Source organism: Kogia breviceps, chromosome 4 (assembly GCF_026419965.1).
Source record: "Kogia breviceps isolate mKogBre1 chromosome 4, mKogBre1 haplotype 1, whole genome shotgun sequence".
NCBI lineage: Eukaryota > Metazoa > Chordata > Mammalia > Artiodactyla > Physeteridae > Kogia > Kogia breviceps.
Window position 1 is genome coordinate 89,304,572 of NC_081313.1, and position 20,608 is coordinate 89,325,179.

At 40.6% G+C, this 20,608-nt stretch overlaps 2 protein-coding genes across 2 annotated transcripts in view; both read right to left on the minus strand.

Moving 5' to 3' along the window:
• The window catches only part of PJA2 (praja ring finger ubiquitin ligase 2), a 362,495-nt gene that overhangs the window by 196,486 nt on the left and 145,401 nt on the right, over nt 1-20,608 (minus strand). The window lies entirely within an intron of this gene.
• On the minus strand, nt 15,656-16,338 carry LOC131756237 (jupiter microtubule associated homolog 2-like). Its single transcript, XM_059063155.2, has one exon. It carries the CDS (start codon nt 16,291-16,293, stop codon nt 15,739-15,741), a length of 555 nt encoding a protein of 184 aa, XP_058919138.1. The 5' UTR covers nt 16,294-16,338; the 3' UTR covers nt 15,656-15,738.

The following is a 20,608-nucleotide window of genomic DNA, read 5'->3' on the forward strand; positions in this document are numbered from 1 at the left end:
GTTCACTGACCTCTAACCACAGAGACTATATTATTGTGTATGTAGCCCAGCAGGTGAGGTGGGGTGGGTACTTTGTTTCTCCTTTTATTCAGTGTAAGTTTATAAGTCAACAAAAGCCTAGGGTTTGATGAGAAACCTACTTTTCTCAAAGGAAAAGGACTCAAAAACTATATAAGAAAAATATGATCTCATACTTTACCAGTATGATAGACCTAATCTTAGACTATGGCTAAATGCTCAAACTTGTTGGTTTACATTGAATTATTTCCCCTGATATGAGTTGACCTGAATTTTATTTCTAGCTTTCAGGGTCTCTGGTCTCTCATCTGTAAATTCTCCAAGTCTTCTTCCAACATTAACACTCGAATTTTGTAACTAATCAAGTCAGACTGACAAGAACTGGAACAGCTGAAATATGTAGACACAAGTGTTTGTATGAAGTCTTATGAGGACATTAAAAAAATGGTATTTCTGAGTTGCCAAATATCATGGCATTAACTTAATTTCCAACTAGATACAATCTCTGGTGACTTGACACAGGCCCAGTATGAAATTTAAAATATAATTACTTTTCCATTTTCACATTCATTGCTGAATTGATAAAATATTCTTTTTTTTTTCGGTACGCGGGCCTCTCACTGCTATGGTCTCTCCCGTTGCGGAGCACAGGCTCCGGATGCGCAGGCTCAGCGGCCATGGCTCACGGGCCCCGCTGCTCTGCGGCATGTAGGATCTTCCCGGACCGGGGCACGAACCCGTGTCCCCTGCATCGGCAGGCGGATTCTCAACCACTGCTCCACCAGGGAAGCCAAAAATATTCATTTTTTAAAACCCACACGGTTGTTTATTTTTCCTGAACACAATTAAGGAACTCAGAGTATCAATACAGTAATTCAGCCTGAATAACAATATAGTCTCATGTGATAATTTTGAAAGGAAACTGTGATAAAGCCAGATTTAGTTCTGGAGAGATGAGCAAACCCCTACCTAGCCCTGTCCTTGGCACTAGAGAGCTCAAAAATGTCATTTCTCGTCCCTCTTCTGTACTGTCTAGTTTACTCCGAAAAAATCATCAGCTAAATCCAGATTTCTCCATAAAACTACCCTGCTAGGAAAGTTGGTCTGTTTTTCAAGCTGAAGGGTGGAGACTGGGCTCCCATATTGGCCTGCTGTTCGTTTGTATTTGCCCCACGTACACTCCTATTTTTAATTTTTATTTTTTTAATAGTACTTTGGTTATCCTTTGGGAGCCATTCTTTCATAACTCTCAGCCTATCAGATTTAGGCGGTTGGTGCTAAGATGGACCCATGGCTGGCTAACCAGCAAATTCATACACAATGATTCTTACCTCAGTTTACTTGAAACTCATCTGCCCCTGGACTTATTGGTGATATTATAAATTCCATTTCTTAAAAGCCAAAAGAATTCTAGCCCTCTTATTTTAGAGCAAAGTCCTTTGCTTTCCACACAGGCAAATACCATTTTGTGTGGCCACAGTGCCACTAGGGTCATAGCATTTTTCATAGGCAATGACACTCCCATACTTGCCCACTGTTTTGATTTTCTGAGCTATGCTCAGTCTAAGACACTACTGACTTTTTTTTTTGCATTTTTGCATTTTATTTTATTTATTTTTTTCTATAGCGGGTTCTTATTAGTTATCTATTTTATACATATTAGTGTATACATGTCAATCCCAATCTCCCAATTCATCCCACCCCCCCACCACCACGTTCTTCCCTTGGTGTCCATCATTTGTTCTCTATAGCTGTGTCTCTATTTCTGCCCTGCAAACCGATTCATCTGTACCATTCTCCTAGGTTCCACATACATGCATTAATATGCAATATTTGTTTTTCTCCTTCTGACTTACTTCACTCTGTATGACAGTCTCTAGATCCATCCATGTCTCTACAAATGACCCAATTTCATTACTTTTTATGACTGAGTAATATTCCATTGTATATATGTACCACATCTTCTTTATCCATTCATCTCTTGATGGGCATTTAGTTTGCTTCTGTGACCTGGCTATTGTAAATAGTGCTGTAATGAACACTGGGGTGCATGTGACTTTTTGAATTATGGCTTTCTCTGGGTATATGCCCAGTAGTGGGATTACTGGGTCATATGGTAATTCTATTTTTAGTTTATTAAGGAACCTCCATACTGTTCTCCATAGTGGCTGTATCAATTTACATTCCCACCAAAACTGCAAGAGGGTTCCCTTTTCTCCACACCCTCTTCAGCATTTGTTGTTTGTAGATTTTCTGATGATGCCCATTCTAACTGGTGTGAGGTGATACCTCATTGTAGTTTTGATTTGCATTTCTCTAGTAATTAGGGACGTTGAGCAGCTTCTCATGTGCTTCTTGGCCATCTGCTATGTCTTCTTTGGAGAAATGCCTATTTAGTTCTTCTGTCCATTTTTTGATTGGGTTATTTGTTTTTTTTAAATAGAGCTGCATGAGCTGTTTATATATTTTGGATATATATATATCTCCTTTTATTCGTTTGTCCTTTGATTCATTTGCAAAAATTTTCTCCAATTCTGAGGGCTGTCTTTTCGTCTTGTTTGTACTTTCCTTTGCTTTGCAAAAGCTTTTAAGTTTCATTAGGTCCCATTTGTTTATTTTTGTTTCTATTTCCATTACTTTAGGAGGTAGATCAAAAATGATCTTGCTGTGATTTATGTCAGAGTGTTCTTCTTATGTTTTCCTCTAAGAGTTTTATAGTGTCCAGTCTTACATTTAGGTCTTTAATCCACTATGAGTTTATGTTTGTGCATGGTGGTAGGGAGTGTTCTAATTTCATTCTTTTACATGTAGCTGTCCAGTTTTCCCAGCACCACTTATTGAAGAGACTGTCTTTCTCCATTGTATGTCCTTGCCTCCTTTGTCATAGATTAGTTGACCATAGGTGCGTGGGTTTATCTCTGGGCTTTTCATCCTGTTCCATTGATCTATATTTCTGTTTTTGTGCCAGTACCATATTGTCTTGGTTACTGTAGCTTTGTAGTATCGTCTGAAGTCAGGGAGTCTGATTCCTGCAGTTCTGTTTTTTTCCCTCAAGACTGCTTTGGCTATTCCGGGGCTTTTGTTTCTCCATACAAATTTTAAGATTTTTTGTTCTACTTCTGTAAAAAATGCCACTGGTAATTCAATAGGGATTACATTGAATCTGTAGATTGCTTTGGGTAGTACAGTCATTTTCACAATACTGATTCTTCCAATCCAAGAACATGGTATATCTCTCCATCTCTTTGTGTCATCTTTGATTTCTTTCATCAGTGTCTTATAGTTTTATGAGTACAGGTCTTTTAACTCCTTAGGTAGGTTTATTCCTAGGTATTTTATTCTTTTTGTTGCAATGGTGAATAGGACTGTTTCCTTAATTTCTCTTTCTGATCTTTCATTGTTAGTGTATAGGAATGCAAGAGATTTCTGTGCATTAATTTGGTATCTGCTACTTTACCAAATTCATTGATTAGCTCTAGTAGTTTTCTGGTGGCATCTTTAGGATTCTCTATGTATAGTATCATGTCATCTGCAAACAGTGACAGTTTTACTTCTTCTTTTCCAATTTGTATTCCTTTTTTTTCTTTTTCTTTGATTGCCATGGCTAGGACTTCCAAAACTATATTTAATAATAGTGGTGAGAGTGGACATCCTAGTCATGTTCCTGATCTTAGAGGAAATGCTTTCAGCTTTTCACCATTGAGAATGATGTTTGCTGTGGGTTTGTCATATATGGCCTTTATTATGTTGAGGTAGGTTGCCTCTATGCCCAGTTTCTTGAGAGTGTTTATCATAAATTGAATTTTGTCAAAAGCTTTTTCTGCATCTATTGAGATGATCATATGGTTTTTATTCTTCAATTTGTTAATATGGTGTTTCACATTTATTGATCTTCATATACTGAAGAATCCTTGCATCCCTGGGATAAATCCCACTTGATCATTGTGTATGATCCTTTTAATGTGTTGTTGGATTCTGTTTGCTAGCATTTTGTTGAGGATTTTTGCATGTATATTCATCAGTGATACTGGTCTGTAATTTTCTCTTTCTGTAATATCACTGTCTGGTTTTGATATCAGGGTGATGGTGGCCTCATAGAATGAGTTTGGGAGTGTTCCTTCCTCTGCAATATTTGGAAGGGTTTGAGAAGGATGGGTGTTAGCTCTTCTCTAAAGGTTTGACAGAATTCACCTGTGAAGCCATCTGGTCCTGGACTTTTGTCTGTTGGAAGATTTTTAATCACGGTTTCAATTTCATTATTTGTGATTGGTTTGTTCATGTTTTCTATTTCTACCTGGTTCACTCTTGGAAGGTTATACCTTTCTAAGAATTTGTCCATTTCTTCCAGGTTGTCCATTTTATTGGCATAGAGTTGCTTGTAGTAGTCTCTTAGGATGCTCTGTATTTCTGTGGTGTCCGTCGTAACTTCTCCTTTTCCATTTCTAATTTTATTGATTTGAGTCCTCTCCCTCTTTTTCTTGATGAGTCTGGCTAAAGTTTTATCAATTTTGTTTATCTTCTCAAAGAACCAGCTTTTAGTTTTATTGATCTTTGCTATTGTTTTCTTTGTGTCTATTTATTTCTGCTCTGATCTTTATGATTTCTTTCCTTCTGCTAACTTTGGATTTTGTTCTTCTTTCTCTAGTTCCTTTAGGTGTAGGGTTAGATTGTTTGAGATCTTTCTTGTTTCTTGAGGTAGGCTTTTATTGCTATAAACTTCCCTCTTAGAACTGCTTTTGCTGCATCCAGTAGGTTTTGGATTGTTGTGTTTTCATTGTAATTTGTCTCTAGGTATTTTTTGATTTCCTCTTTGATTTCCTCAGTGATCTCTTGGTTATTTAGTAATGTATTATTTAGCATCCATGTGTTTTTGCTTTTTACTTTTTTGTCCCCTGTAATTGATTTCTAATCTCATAGCATTGTGGTCAGAAAACATGCTTGATATGATTTCAATTTTCTTAAATTTTCTGAGGCTTGATTTGTGACCCAAGATGTGATCTATCCTGGAGAATGTTCCATGCACACTTGAGAAGAAAGTGTAATCTGCTATTTTGGGATGGAATGTCCTATAAATATCAGTTAAACCTATCTTGTCTATTGTGTCATTTAAAGCTTGTGTTTCCTTATTAATTTTCTGTTTGGATGATCTGTCCATTGGTGTAAGTGAGGTGTTAAAGTCTCCCATTATTATTCAGTTACTATCAATTTCCTCTTTTATAGGTGTTAGCAGTTGCCTTATTTATTGAGGTGCTCCTATGTTGGGTGCATATGTTTATAATTGTTATATCTTCTTCTCGGATTGATCTCTTGATCATTATGTAGTGTCCTTCCTTGTCTCTTGTAACATTATTTATTTTAGTCTATTTTATCTGATATGAGTTTTGCTACTCCAACTTTTTTTTGAATTCCATTTCTGTGGAATATCTTTTTCCATCCCCTCACTTTCTGTCTGTATGTGTCCCTAGGTCTGAAGTGGGTCTCTTGTAGACAACATATATATGGGTCTTATTTTTGTATCCATCCAGTGAGCCTGTGTCTTTTGGTTGGAGCAGTAAGACACTATTGATTTTGAAGGTCAAAAAGGCTAATTCTTTTTTTTTTTTACGTGACTGCTAAGTTTAATTCAACGGCTACACCCATTCCTGCCTTGAAAAATAACAGAATGCTCCTCTCAAAGTTACATAGAGATGTGAGCACAGGTTTGTTGTTTTTGATACAGCTTTACAAAAAGTTGGCACCAAATACATAAAGTTTTAAGGCTTAATAAAAATACAGATGAGTAATTTCTCAATGCAGCTTGGAGGTTGAGAAAAGGATGCTAAGAGTTAATGAAGCTTCCAAATACAGGCAGTTCCCAATGTACAGAGCATTTTCCAAATGCTAATGGCCTCCCCCATCAGGTTCAAAGGAGCAAAAACTTTTCTGCTGCTCCTCCCAGTGACCAGACTGCCCAGGGCTCTCTAAACCCATGCCCACGGCCCCCAGGAGGGAAAGGAAGAGGGAAGATGGGAAGAAAAGTAAGGTGATGTGGTCACTGCTGCCCAGAGGCTCTGCTCTGGTTGTTTTCCTCCTTCCCCCAGGCCTCTAACCCCAGCTCTGCTCCGGAAGTCCCTGCCAGGGGACAGATCTAGAAAGCTCTTCCCCTCATGTAACTGACAGTGAGACTGAAGCCCCGAGGGCCAGCAGCACGTCAGGGTCTTCTTGGCAATCCAATTTGGAATTCACAAATCATTTTCTTGTATATTAAAAAAAGTTATAAATAGCAGTTCATTTCTACCTTTGGAACATCTTATTGTAAGTTAAACAAGTTAGTGTGTTTGAGCTTAAAAGCTAACCACGAGGAGACGGCTTAAAGATGGCGGAAGAGTAAGATGCGGAGATCTCCTTCCTCCTCACAGAGACATCAGAAATACATCTACACATGGAACTTCTCCTATAGAACACCCACCGAACGCTGGCAGAAGACCTCAGATCTCCAAAAAGGCAAGAAACTCCCCACATATCTGGGTAGGGCAAAAGAAAAAAGAATAAACAGGGACAAAAGAATAGGGACGGGACCTACGCCAGTGGTTGGGAGCCGTGAAGGAGGAAAGACTCCCACACACTAGAGGCCCCTTCGCGGGCGGAGACTGCGGGCGCCGGAGGGGGAAGCTCCGGAGCCGCGGAGGACAGCTCAGCCACAGGGGTGCGGAGGGCAAAGCGGAGAGATTCCCACAGAGGATCGGTGCTGACCTGCACTCACCAGCCCGAGAGGCTTGTCTGCTCCCCCGCCGGGGCGGGCGGGGCCAGGAGCTGAGGCTCGGGCTTCAGTCGGATCCCAGGGAAAGGTCTGGAGTTGGCAGAGTGAAGACAGCTTGAAGGGGGCTAGTGCACCACGGCTGGCCGGGAGGGAGTTCGGGAGAAGTCTGGAGCTGCCGAAGAGGCAAGAGACCTTTTCCTCCCTCTTTGCTGCCTGGGCGCGAGGAGAGGGGATTAAGTGCGCCGCTTAAAGGAGCCCTAGAAGCGGGCGCGGAGCTGCCGAAGAGACAAGAGACTTTTTCTTGCCTCTTTGCTTCCTCGGGTGTGAGGTGAGGGGATTAAGAGCACCGCGTAGAGGAACTCCAGAAACGGGCGCGAGCCGCGGCTGTCGGCACGGACAGTAGAGACAGGTGTCGGACGCTAAGGTTGCTGCTGCCACCACCAAGAGGCCTGTGTGTGAGCACAGGTCACTCTCCACACCGGCCCTCCCGGGAGCCCGTGCAGTCCGCCACTGCCGGGGTCCCGGGATCCAGGGACAGCTTCCCCGGGAGAACGCACAGAGCGCCTTGGGCCTGTGCAGCGTCACGTCGGCCTCTGCCACCACGGACTCGCCCCGCCCCCGTGCCACTCCCCCCCCCAGCCTGAGTGAACTGGAGCCCCCGAGTCAACTGCTCCTTTAACATCGTCCTGTCTGAGCGAAGGGCAGTCGCCCTCGGACAACCTACACGCAGAGGCGGGACCAAGTCCAAAGCTGAACCCCAGGAGCTGTGCGAACAGAGAGGAGAGGGGGAGGTCTCTCCCAGCAGCCTCAGAAGTGGCGGATCAAAGCTCCACAATCAACTTGAAGTGCCCTGCATCTGTTGAAAACCTGAATAGACAACGAATCATCCCAAGTTGAGGAGGTGGACTTTGGGAGCAAGATATACTATTATTTTCCCCTTTTTTTTCTTTTTGTGAGTGTGTATGTGTGTGCTGCTGTGTGAGATTTTGTCTGTATAGCTTTGCTTGCACCATTTGTCCTAGGGTTAGACCGACCCATTTTTCTGTTTTTTGTTTTTTTTTTTTTTTTAAAGGAAATTTTTCTTCTTAATAATTATTTTTTATTTTAATAACTATACTTTATACTACTCTGTCTTCTCCCTTTCTTTCTTCCTTTCTTCCCTCCTTCCCTCCTTTCTTCCTTCCTTCCCCCCTTCTTTCCTCCCTTCCTCTCTTCCTTTCTCCCTTTCTTCCTCTGCACCTTCCTTCCTTCCTTTCTTGCTTCCTTCCTTCATTTCTTCCTTCCTTTCTTCCTTCCTTCCCTCCCTCCCTCCCTCCTTCCTTTTCTTTCCTCTCTATTTATTCTACCTTTTATTTTGAGCCGTGTGGATTAAAGGTTCTTGGCGCCCCAGCCAGGCACCAGGACGGTGTCCCTGAGGTGGGAGAACCAACCTCAAGACACTAGTCCACAAGAGACCTCCGAGCTCCACGTAATATCAGATGGTGAAAATCTCCCAGAGACCTCCATCTCAACACCAAGACCCAGCTTCACTCAAGGACCAGCAAAGAACAGTGCTGGACACCCTATCCCCAACAAAGAGCAAGACAGGTCTACAGCCCCATCCATTAGCAGAGAGGCTGCCTAAAATCATAATAAGGTTACCAACATCCCCAAACACACCACCAGACGAGGACCTGCCCACCAGAAAGACAAGATCCAGCCTCATCCACCAGAACAGAGGCACTAGTCCCCCCAACCAGGGAATCTACTCAACCCACTGAACCAACCTTAGCCACTGGGGACAGCCACCAAAAACAACAGGAACTACGAACCTGCAGCATGCAAAAAGGAGACCTCAAACACAGTAAGATAAGCGAAATGAGAAGACAGAAAAACACACAACAGATGAAGGAGCAAGATAAAAACACACCAGACCTAACAGATGAAGAGGTAATAGCCAATCTACCTGAAAGAGAATTTAGAATAATGATGGTGAAGATGATGCAAAATCTTGGAAATAGAATAGACAATTTGCAAGAAACAGTTAACAGGGACCTAGAAGAAATAAAGAGGAAGCAAGAAACGATGAGCAACACAATAAATGAAATTAAAAATACTCTAGATGGGATCAATAGCAGAATAACTGAGGCAGAAGGACGGATAAGTGACCTGGAAGATAAAATAGTGGAAATAACTACTGCAGAGCAGAAGAAAGAAAAAAGAATGACAAGAACTGAGGACAGTCTCAGAGACCTCTGGGACAACATTAAACGCACCAACATTCGAATTATAGGGGTCCCAGAAGAAGAAGAGAAAAAGAAAGGGACTGAGAAAATATTTGAAGAGATTATAGTTGAAAACTTCCCTAATATAGGAAAGGAAATAGTCAACCAAGTCCAGGAAGCACAGAGAGTCCCATACAGGATAAACCCAAGGATAAACACGCCAAGACACATAATAATCAAACTGTCAAAAATTAAATACAAAGAAAACATATTAAAAGCAGCAAGGGAAAAACAACAAACAACACACAAGGGAATCCCCATAAGATTAACATCTGATCTTTCAGCAGAAACTCTACAAGCCAGAAGGGAGTGGCAGGACATATTTAAAGTGATGAAGGAAAAAAACCTACAACCAAGATTACTCTACCCAGCAAGGATCTCATTCAGATTTGATGGAGAAATTAAAACCTTTACAGACAAGCAAAAGCTGAGAGAGTTCAGCACCACCAAACCAGCTCTACAACAAATCCTAAAGGAACTTCTCTAGGCAAGAAACACAAGAGAGGGAAAAGACCTACAAGAACAACCCGAAACAATTAAGTAAATGGCAATAGGAACATACATATCGATAATTACCTTAAATGTAAATGGATTAAATGCTCCCACCAAAAGACACAGACTGGCTGAATGGATACAAAAACAAGACCCATATATATGCTGTCTACAAGAGACCCACTTCACACCTAGGGACACATACAGACTGAAAGTAAGGGGATGGAAAAAGATATTCCATGCAAATGGAAATCAGAAGAAAGCTGGAGTAGCAATTCTCATATCAGACAAAATAGACTTTAAAATAAAGACTATTACAAGAGACAAAGAAGGACACTACATAATGATCAAGGGATCGATCCATGAAGAAGATATAACAATTGTAAATATTTATGCACCCAACATAGGAGCACCTCAATACATAAAGCAAATACTAACAGCCTTAAAAGGGGAAATCGACAGTAACACAATTATAATGGGGGACTTTAACACCCCACTTTCACCAATGGACAGATCATCCAAAATGAAAATAAATAAGGAAACACAAGCTTTAAATGATACATTACACAAGATGGACTTAATTGATATTTATAGGACATTCCATCCAAAAACAACAGAATACACATTTTTCTCAAGTGCTCATGGAACATTCTCCAGGATTGATCATATATTGGGTCACAAATCTAGCCTTGGCAAATTTAAGAAAATTGAAATCGTATCAAGTATCTTTTCCGACCACAACGCTATGAGACTAGATATCAATTATAGGAAAAGATCTGTAAAAAATACAAACACATGGAGGCTAAACAATACACTACTTAATAACGAAGTGATCACTGAAGAAATCAAAGAGGAAATCAAAAAATACTTAGAAACAAATGACAATGGAGACACAACGACCCAAAACCTATGGGATACAGCAAAAGCAGTTCTAAGAGGCAAGTTTATAGCAATACAATCATACCTTAAGAAACAGGAAACATCTCGAATAAACAACCTAACTTTGCACTTAAAGCAATTAGAGAAAGAAGAACAAAAAACCCCCAAATTTAGCAGAAGGAAAGAAATCATAAAGATCAGATCAGAAATAAATGAAAAAGAAGTGAAGGAAACAATAGCAAAGATCAATAAAACTAAAAGCTGATTCTTTGAGAAGATAAATAAAATTGATAAACCATTAGCCAGACTCATCAAGAATAAAAGGGAGAAGACTCAAATCAATAGAATTAGAAATGAAAAAGGAGATGTAACAACTGACACTGCAGAAATACAAAAGATTATTAGAGATTACTACAAGCAACTGTATGCCAATAAAATGCACAACCTGGAAGAAATGGACAAATTCTTAGAAATGCACAACCTGCCGAGACTGAACCAGGAAGAAATAGAAAATATGAACAGACCAATCACAAGCACTGAAATTGAAACTGTGATTAAAAATCTTCCAGCAAACAAAAGCCCAGGACCAGATGGCTTCACAGGCGAATTCTATCAAACATTTAGAGAAGAGCTAACACCTATCCTTCTCAAACTCTTCCAACAGATAGCAGAGGGAGGAACACTCCCAAACTCATTCTATGAGGCCAACATCACCCTGATACCAAAACCAGACAAAGACGTCACAAAGAAAGAAAACTACAGGCCAATATCACTGATGAACATAGATGCAAAAATCCTCAACAAAATATTAGCAAACAGAATCCAACAGAACATTAAAAGGATCATACACCATGATCAAGTGGGGTTTATCCCAGGAATGCAAGGATTCTTCACTATACGCAAATCAATCAATGTGATACACCATATCAACAAACTGAAGGAGAAAAACCATATGATCATCTCAATAGATGCAGAGAAAGCTTTTGACAAAATTCAACACTCATTTATGATAAAAACCTTGCAGAAAGTAGGCATACAGGGAACTTTCCTCAACATAATAAAGGCCATATATGACAAACCCACAGCTAGCATTGTTCTCAATGGTGAAAAACTGAAACCATTTCCACTAAGATCAGGAACAAGACAAGGTTGCCCACTCTCACCACTCTTATTCAACATAGTTTTGGAAGTTCTAGCCACAGCAATCAGAGAAGAAAAAGAAATAAAAGGAATCCAAATAGGAAAAGAAGAAGTAAAGCTGTCACTGTTTGCAGATGACATGATACTATACATAGAGAATCCTAAGGATGCTACCAGAAAACTACTAGAGCTAATCAATGAATTTGGTAAAGTTGCAGGATACAAAATTAATGCACAGAAATCTCTGGCATTCTTATACACTAATGATGAAAAATCTGAGAGTGAAATTAAGAAAACACTCCCATTTACCATTGCAACAAAAAGAATAAAATATCTAGGAATAAACCTACCTAAGGAGACAAAAGACTTGTATGCAGAAAACTATAAGACACTTATGAAAGAAATTAAAGATGATACAAATAGGTGGAGAAATATACCATGTTCTTGGATTGGAAGAATCAACATTGTGAAAATGACTATACTACCCAAAGCAATCTACCGATTCAATGCAATCCCTATCAAATTACCACTGGCATTTTTTACAGAACTAGAACAAAAAATTTCACAATTTGTATGGAAACACAAAAGACCCCGAATAGCCAAAGCAATCTTGAGAACGAGAAATGGAGCTGGAGGAATTAGGCTCCCTGACTTCAGACTCTACTACAAGGCTACAGTAATCAAGACAATATGGTACTGGCACAAAAACAGAAATATAGATCAATGGAACAGGATAGAGAGCCCAGAGATAAACCCACACACATATGGTCACCTTATCTTTGATAAAGGAGGGAAGGATATACAGTGGAGAAAAGACAGCCTCTTCAATAAGTGGTGCTGGGAAAACTGGACAGCTACATGTAAAAGTATGAAATTAGAACAATCCCTAACACCACACACAAAAATAAACTCAAAATGGGTTAAAGACCTAAATGTAAGGCCAGACACTCTCAAACTCTTAGAGGAAAACATAGGCAGAACAATATACGACATAAATCACAGCAAGATCCTTTTTGACCCATCTCCTAGAGAAATGGAAATAAAAACACAAATAAACAAATGGGACCTAATGAAACTTAAAAGCTTTTGCACAGCAAAGGATACCATAAACAAGACCAAAAGACAACCCTCAGAATGGGAGAAAATATTTGCCAATGAAGCAACTGACAAAGGATTAATTTCCAAAATTTATAAGCAACTCATGCAGCTCAATAACAAAAAAACAAACAACCCAATCCAAAAATGGGCAGAAGAACTAAATAGACATTTCTCCAAAGAAGATATACAGATTGCTAACAAACACATGAAAGAATGCTCAACCTCATTAATCATTAGAGAAATGCAAATCAAAACTACAATGAGATATCATCTCACACCGGTCAGATTGGCCATCATCAAAAACTCTAGAAACAATAAATGCTGGAGAGGGTGTGGAGAAAAGGGAACCCTCTTGCACTGCTGGTGGGAATGTAAATTGATACAGCCGCTATGGAGAACAGTATGGAGGTTCCTTAAAAAACTACAAATAGAACTACCATACGACCCAGCAATCCCACTACTGGGAATATACCCTGAGAAAACCATAATTCAGAAAGACTCATGTACCAAAATGTTCATTGCAGCTCTATTTACAATAGCCAGGACATGGAAGCAACCTAAGTGTCCATCAACAGATGAATGGATAAAGAAGATGTGGCACATATATACAATGGAATATTACTCAGCCATAAAAAGAAATGAAACTGAGTTATTTATAATGAGGTGGATGGACCTGGAGTCTGTCATACAGAGTGAAGTAAGTCAGAAGGAGAAAAACAAATACCGTATGCTAACACATATATATGGACTCTAAGGGAAAAAAATGTCATGAAGAGATTAGTGGTAGGACGGGAATAAAACACAGACTTACTCGAGCATGGACTTGAGGATATGGGGAGGGGGAGGGGTGGGCTGTGACGAAGTGGGGGAGTGGCAGGGACATATATACACTATCAAATGTAAATTAGATAGCTGGTGGGAAGCTGCTGCATAGCACAGGGAGATCACCTCTGTGCTATGTGACCGCCTGGGGGGGTGGGATAGGGAGGGTGGGAGAGAGGGTGATGCAAGAGGGAGGAGATGTGGGAGCATGTGTGTATGTATAACTGATTTAGTTTGTTGTAGAGGGAAAACTAACACACTATTGTAAAACAATTATACTCCAATAAAGATGTTAAAAAAAAAAAAAAAGTAAAAGGATCCAATATGGAGTCAGATTTATTCTTCCCTATTGCAATCAGAAGGGAAAAAAAAATTCAATCTTATGTTAAAAAATGAAAATCTATTACATCGAGATCTAAGAGAAAGATAGTGTTTTCAGGCTTTTGATGCAAAAGTGCTCTCAGTGACTGATGATAAAAGGAGACAAGAATAACCTGGATTCAGATATAAATGTATAACCCAAAACCTGAAAAAAAAAAAAAAAAAAAAAGCTAACCACCATTTATGACATTTTTTAATGTGAAAAAAATGAATTCCAGACAACTTTCCTATAAATGACCATCTGAAGGATGGAGGAGATAGGAAGCACTTGATAGAGTCACATGGAATCAGTGTTTCTCGGCTCCAAAGTCAGCAGGGGGACAGAAAAGCAAAGTGTCTTTGCTTGGCAAAGCACCGTGTGAACCCCCCCAGCGCCGGTGGAGGATGTGGAGCTTGGCAGGGAGCTCCTGCAGGCACTTGAGCGTCCAGGTCACTGGGAGTGTGACTACATTTTAACGATGAAGACATTTTTAGCACCTGCATTAGCTTTGTAGGCACTTGGACCAGTAGCTCCAACCCAAACTGTTGGTCCCACGAGACTGCAGTACAGGAACCAACACCATAGCCCTTTAGAGGCTCAATGGGAGAAACTTTCACCTGACAGATTACAGCAGCACGATTCTTGCCAGCCCATTATCTTTGCTGGCAAATATCATGGAATGGGCCAGTTGAGACTTTACTGCCGAACTATTTAATCTCTTGGCCTAAGGTCTCTAAGACTCGTCTGGAAACTGTGAATATGATCCAGAGGTTCTGCAAAGCTTTATAAAGGGCGGCCTAAGAACACTTTCCTTCCTCTTTGGTGCACCTGTGCAAGACTTTTTTTTCTAGAAAGGTGTCAGAAACAGACCAGAGTCAACAGTTACTGATGTAAAGCAGGTACTTGAGAACGGGTCTTGAGCTATTATGACAGAATCCAAACCTAAGAACCCAAGGTTCTCAAGCATCTCTTCTTCCCACTGTCAGCAGGAATATAAAGGAAGACACATGAAGGAGTTAAACAATGCCATTACCTGGATATATCTGGGTAGTTTTAAAGTCCTATAAAAGTTAGTGGCCTTGTAGATAGGAAGTGTTGCTGGTGAAGGGAACTGTCCATATCATTAGTGAGGAGCAAAGGCCTAGACTTAAGGCTGATGAGGAAAAAAGGAACAATTCACAAGCAAAACTGCCTGTAAAGAGCCCAAAACCAGGCTCTCGTGGACGAAAGGGAGAGATTTCTATGTAAGATCTGGCCAAGGACTAAGAGGGCAGAAGCGGGGCACCTTGGGAGATCAGGGTACAAAATCTTTCCATAAAGCATAAGACTGAGAAAAACATTTTGGTTTTTTGTTGACAGCTGCTGAGGAAAAGCAATGAAGATGTTTCAAGAAAATCTGTGGAACTGAAGTGAAAAACACTGGGGACGAAGTCCCAGAAACAGAGACCGTGTCCATGAAGGGTAAACGGCATCAGGATCTGAGGGGTCTATCCAGATACCCACCCTCCCCACCCCGCTAGGGTTTCAGTGTGTCTTGCTCTTCTATCCCACAGTAACGGACACGTGGTTTTTGGATTTCTCTCAAAGGCTTTAAACTCTGCTGCTGCATTAGTGACTCCTAGATACCCAATTAGCCAACACACCAAGGACGTGAAGACCCCACGCCTCAGGCACACCTGCCTGGTACTACCTCCCTGCCCACCCACCAGAGAGCTCCTCTCACACCAGGGATCACATTTCCTCCCTTGGTTTCCGGGAGGCGAGGTCTCCGGCTTCTTGTGATGGCAGTGAAGCTGGAGCAGCAGCTTCAGGTGTCCACCCAACAGACCCTCTTCCCCACCCCGCTCCTTCAGCCTAAAGAAACTATAATTTTGAAATCCTATCTCTCGAGTTTCTTGTCTGGCTATGGGGGACGCAGCAGCGTCTTAGTAGAAGGAGATGCTGGACTTGCCTCCAGGCGGGTTCAGGACTTTGTTGTGGGAGCGAGGCCTCGGGCCCAGCCTGGGTTCATGGCTGTCAACGGTGGGCGCAGGCTCCTGGGCGCGGGCTGCTTCTCTTGGGCCACCTGGCTCACCCGGCTCTTGTCTGGGGGAGGCGCTGGCTGTGGCTCTAAGGTCCAGTGTGTCCTCTCCCTCACACAGGAACACGTGGTCCTTGGGTTTGTTTGGGTGTGCCATGGGTGAAGTAGCAGCGACTGGGGAGCCAAAAATGTCACTGGTCTTCCCACCAGGGGGGTTCAGACGCTGTCGAGTCTGCACAGGCGTGGATTCATCAAATATACCACTTCCTTTCCCCCCAGGGGGATTGGTCCTTTTGGGTATGTTCTGAGGTTCTTCAGTTGATCCAAAAATATTAGATGCCATCCTGTCTGGCCTGCGTGGAGGTGCAGCTTCTTCTGGATGATCACTTGGCTCTCCTCCCGGGGGCTTCATGGCCCTGGAGCCGGCCCGGCCTCCCTTGCTCTCCGGCGCCCGAAACATGTCGACCGCCACTCGGAGCCTCCCGGCCGCCTCGCCGTCCTTCCCGCCCGGCCCCGCGCTAAAAAGGCTAATTCTTAGAAAAGAATACCAAGAAATATGCATTTAGGGCAGAGATAATTGTTAGTGAATGGAATGTAACAACAACCTACAGTGAGCCTCTCCTAGGAGAAAGAAAAAAAGAAACCTTATTCACGTATACAAGTCCACAATAGTGCAATGAAATAGAAATCAATGGTTGTTGTCACTGTGTACACCATAATCACTGAAGGAGAAGAAGAACACTGAGCGGCAGACAAATATCTTTCTAGAGCTTTTGACTTTCTTAGGAGAGGTAGTATAGCATGATAGTTAAGGTCATAGAATTTGGGATCAAATTGCCTGGTTCCAAATCCCACCTTGGTCATTAACTAGTTGTGTCCTCTTGAGAAAGTTAATTAACTCCTCTGTGCCTTACTTTCTTCATCTATAAAGTGGAGATTAAAGCTATCATACAGGTTTTCATTTTTCCATTTTTTTGTTTTAAGGAATTAGTGTATGCAAAATGTTTACAGCAGTGCCAGGCCTATAGTAAATGCTATTTTTATTCTTGTCAGGTAGCACTGCGTCATCTTGTTATTATTTGCTCTTTATACTCACAGATTTCAGGATCACTCCACAGCTCTTAGATCTATATCTCTACCTCACCTAATCTCAGGTCCTTTTCTCACCTACCATATATCTGAGAGTGGTGTCTCTATTCTCAACTCTAAACCCTGAACTTTTGGATCATCTCAAGCATTTCTCCCCATGTGATGGATCAAAGGGGAGTAACCCTCTCAGATTCTAGCCAAGGCCAAAACAGACACATGTCCCATCCCAACCAGCAGTGTGAGTTTGGGAATATCCCTGTGATTCTCTTGTCTGTAAAATGGGTAAAATTGCTCCTGTTGCGTCTATGCAGGGCTGATGCTGGAGTCAGCTCCAAGCCTTCCAGGCAGTCCTTGTGTTCTGGGGCCTCAGAAGTCAGTCTGAGTTAGTGGGTCCCTATACTGTGAGCTCCCTGAAGTGAGTGAGGGCACACCTTCCTGTTCGCTGTACCCCAGGCCCCACCATGGGGTTGATACTGGAATACATAATTGTTAAATAAATGAATAAGTGGCTTAGAGATAAGAGTAGCTTCAACTCTAGGGATAACAATCGCCTAATTGCCTCAAGGCTAGTCAGTCACAGGGATTACCCCCAAATAACCACTTTTTCAGTGGGCAAAAAATTAGGCCATATTGTTTTATTTAATGTAATTTTTATTTTATATTGGAGTATAGTTGATTTACAATGTTGTGTTAGTTTCAGGTGTACAGCAAAGTGATTCAGTTATATATATATGTATATCCATTCTTTTTCAGATTCTCTTCCCATATAGGTTATTACAAAATATTGAGTAGAGTTCCCTGTGCCATATAGAAGGTCCTTGTTGTTTATCTAATTTATATACAGTAGTGTGTATACATTAATCCCAAACTCCTAATTTATTATATTGGTTTATGGGTCTCTAAAATTGTTTATCCTAGTTACTAAATTGTCCCAAGTGAAAGTTACATTTTATATGTTTATGACAATGCTTTCTTTTTAGTTTTAGTCTGGCAGGTTTTTTATGTCATGGATTAGTGCTGCACAAAGGCTTATGCTTTATTATTTATTTCTTTTCATAGAAGTTCATTAAAAAAAGTTAAAAAATAAAATTGCTTGAACATGGTTTGGTAACAAACCATGAAATCTTTTGGGGGGCATCCTATGAGTAGTTTTGTAATAGATCTTGTCTTATGCAGTCACATTGAGAAAAATATATTGTCTGTATGTGTTACATTTTCTTTGTTTTTAATTTGTTGCTAAATTTAGAACAACCTTTGGCAATGCTAGCCATAGGTTATATTTATAAAGCTAGATTGAGGCTTCATTAATCACTGTGTCATGAATTTACATTAGGTTTAGGAAATCTTACAAATATTTATAACATTTAGTTTTTCAGTAACTTGCTAGAAGGAAGATCTTGAATAATTTGTTAGTTAAGACATCAATGAAAACAGATTCAGTTAATTTATTAAGGAAATAGTTGCTATAGTCTCTCAGAGCAAAACCTTCTTTCCTGTTATATTTATTGAGTTCTACCCCTAATATGTGAATCTGAGAGCTAGGCTACTTAAGACTGGAATTAGAAAAGATTATGGCAACAAACTGAACATTTAGATGGGCATTCATTTTTTTTTTAGCATTAAGTTTTAATAGCAGATGTTTGTTAACTGTGCTCAATTTCTTAAAAGTAAATCCAGTTTTATTCAGGACAGGAATTGATGCAACTGGAGGGTAGATTTTCTTGGTAAGCCACAGAGAGGCTATAAGAGGTGCTGGAGTATGCTTGCTATTATTCCCTGAGGAATTTTGTCTTTAAAGGAGATAATAGAATGACAGAATTCATCTCATATGTAGTACCTTGCCATAAACTAAGTTGGCCTTGGGACAAAAAATTGTTTGGAGAACTTTTCTTTAAAAAGGTCTCTGGCTTATCAAATAGTTAACAAAAGTAACTCCTTTCATAAGTCTCAGAGCATCTCAAATTCAGTTTGGTTTCATGAAATCCAGAGAAGGGCTCTGTTTACTGTAAATGTGTGCCTAAGCACAATGCCATAAACCGGGCAAGAAACTACAAAATGCTCTCATAGGGTTCACTGTGATCGTGAACACCATAAATACAACTAAGCTGGGCACTCCATTCATTCACTGAACAAATATTAAATGCAAACTCAGAGTTTCCTGTCTCTGTAAAATATGGATAAAAAGGCAGGAACCAGAATAGCTGATGTTACATAGCCTCAGTTTGATTTGCTACTGGTTGTATAATTAAAGTACAATGTATGCAAAACATAGTACGATATAAAGCTACAGTAATCAGGAGAGTATGGTACTGGCACAAAAACAGAAATATAGATCAATGGAATAGGATAGAAAGCCCAGAGATAAACCCACGCACCTATGGTCAACTAATCTATGACAAAGGAGGCAAGGACATACAATGGAGAAAGACAGTCTCTTCAATAAGTGGTGCTGGGAAAACTGGGCAGCTACATGTAAAAGAATGAAATTAGAACACTCCCTACCACCATGCACAAACATAAACTCATAGTGGATTAAAGACCTAAATGTAAGACTGGACACTATAAAACTCTTAAAGGAAAACATAGGAAGAACACTCTTTGACATAAATCACAGAAAGGTCTTTTTTGATCCATGTCCTAGAGTAATGGAAATAAAAACAAAAATAAACAAATGGAACCTAATGAAACTTAAAAGCTTTGCACAGCAAAGGAAACCATAAACAAGACGAAAAGACAGCCCTCAGAATGGGAGAAAATATTTGCAAACGAAGCAACAGACAAGGGATTAACCTCCAAAATATACAAACAGTTCATGCAGCTCAATATCAAAAAAACAAACAACCCAATCAAAAAAATAGGTGGAAGACCTAAACAGACATTTCTCCAAAGAAGACATACAGATGGCCAAGAAGCACATGAGAAGATGCTCAACATCACTAATTGTTAGAGAAATGCAAATCAAAACCACAATGAGGTATCACCTCACACCAGTCAGAATGGGCATCATTAAAAAAATCCAGAGGGCTTCCCTGGTGGCGCAGTGGTTGAGAATCCGCCTGCCGATGCAGGGGATATGGGTTCGTGCCCCGGTCCGGGAAGATCCCACATACCGCGGAGCGGCTGGGCCCGTGAGCCATGGCCGCTGAGCCTGCGCGTCCGGAGCCTGTGCCCCGCAACGGGAGAGGCCACAACAGTGAGAGGCCCGCGTACCACAAAAAAAAAAAAAAAAAAAAAATCCAGAAACAATAAATGCTGGAGAGGGTGTAGAGAAAAGGGAACTCTCTTGGTGGGAATGTAAATTGATACAGCCACTATGGAGAACAGTATGGCAGTATGGAAGTTCCTTAAAAAACCTAAAAATAGAATTACCATATGACCTAGCAATCCCACTACTGGGCATATACCCTGAGAAAACCATAATTCAAAAAGACACATGCACCCCAATGTTCACTGCAGCACTATTTACAGTAGCCAGGTCATGGAAGCAACCTAAATGTCCATTGACAAATGAATGGATAAAGAAGATGTGGTACACATATACAGTAGAATATTACTCAGCCATAAAAATGAACGAAATTGGGTTATTTGTAGAGATATGGATGGACCTAGAGACTGTCATACACAGTGAAGTAAGTCAGAAAGAGAAAAACAAATATAGTATATTAACGCATGCATGTGGAATCTAG

What these genes read in the sequence shown, in the direction of transcription:
- LOC131756237 (XM_059063155.2), bottom strand. Translation starts at nt 16,293, where the DNA reads ATGTTTCGGGCGCCGGAGAGCAAGGGAGGCCGGGCCGGCTCCAGGGCC.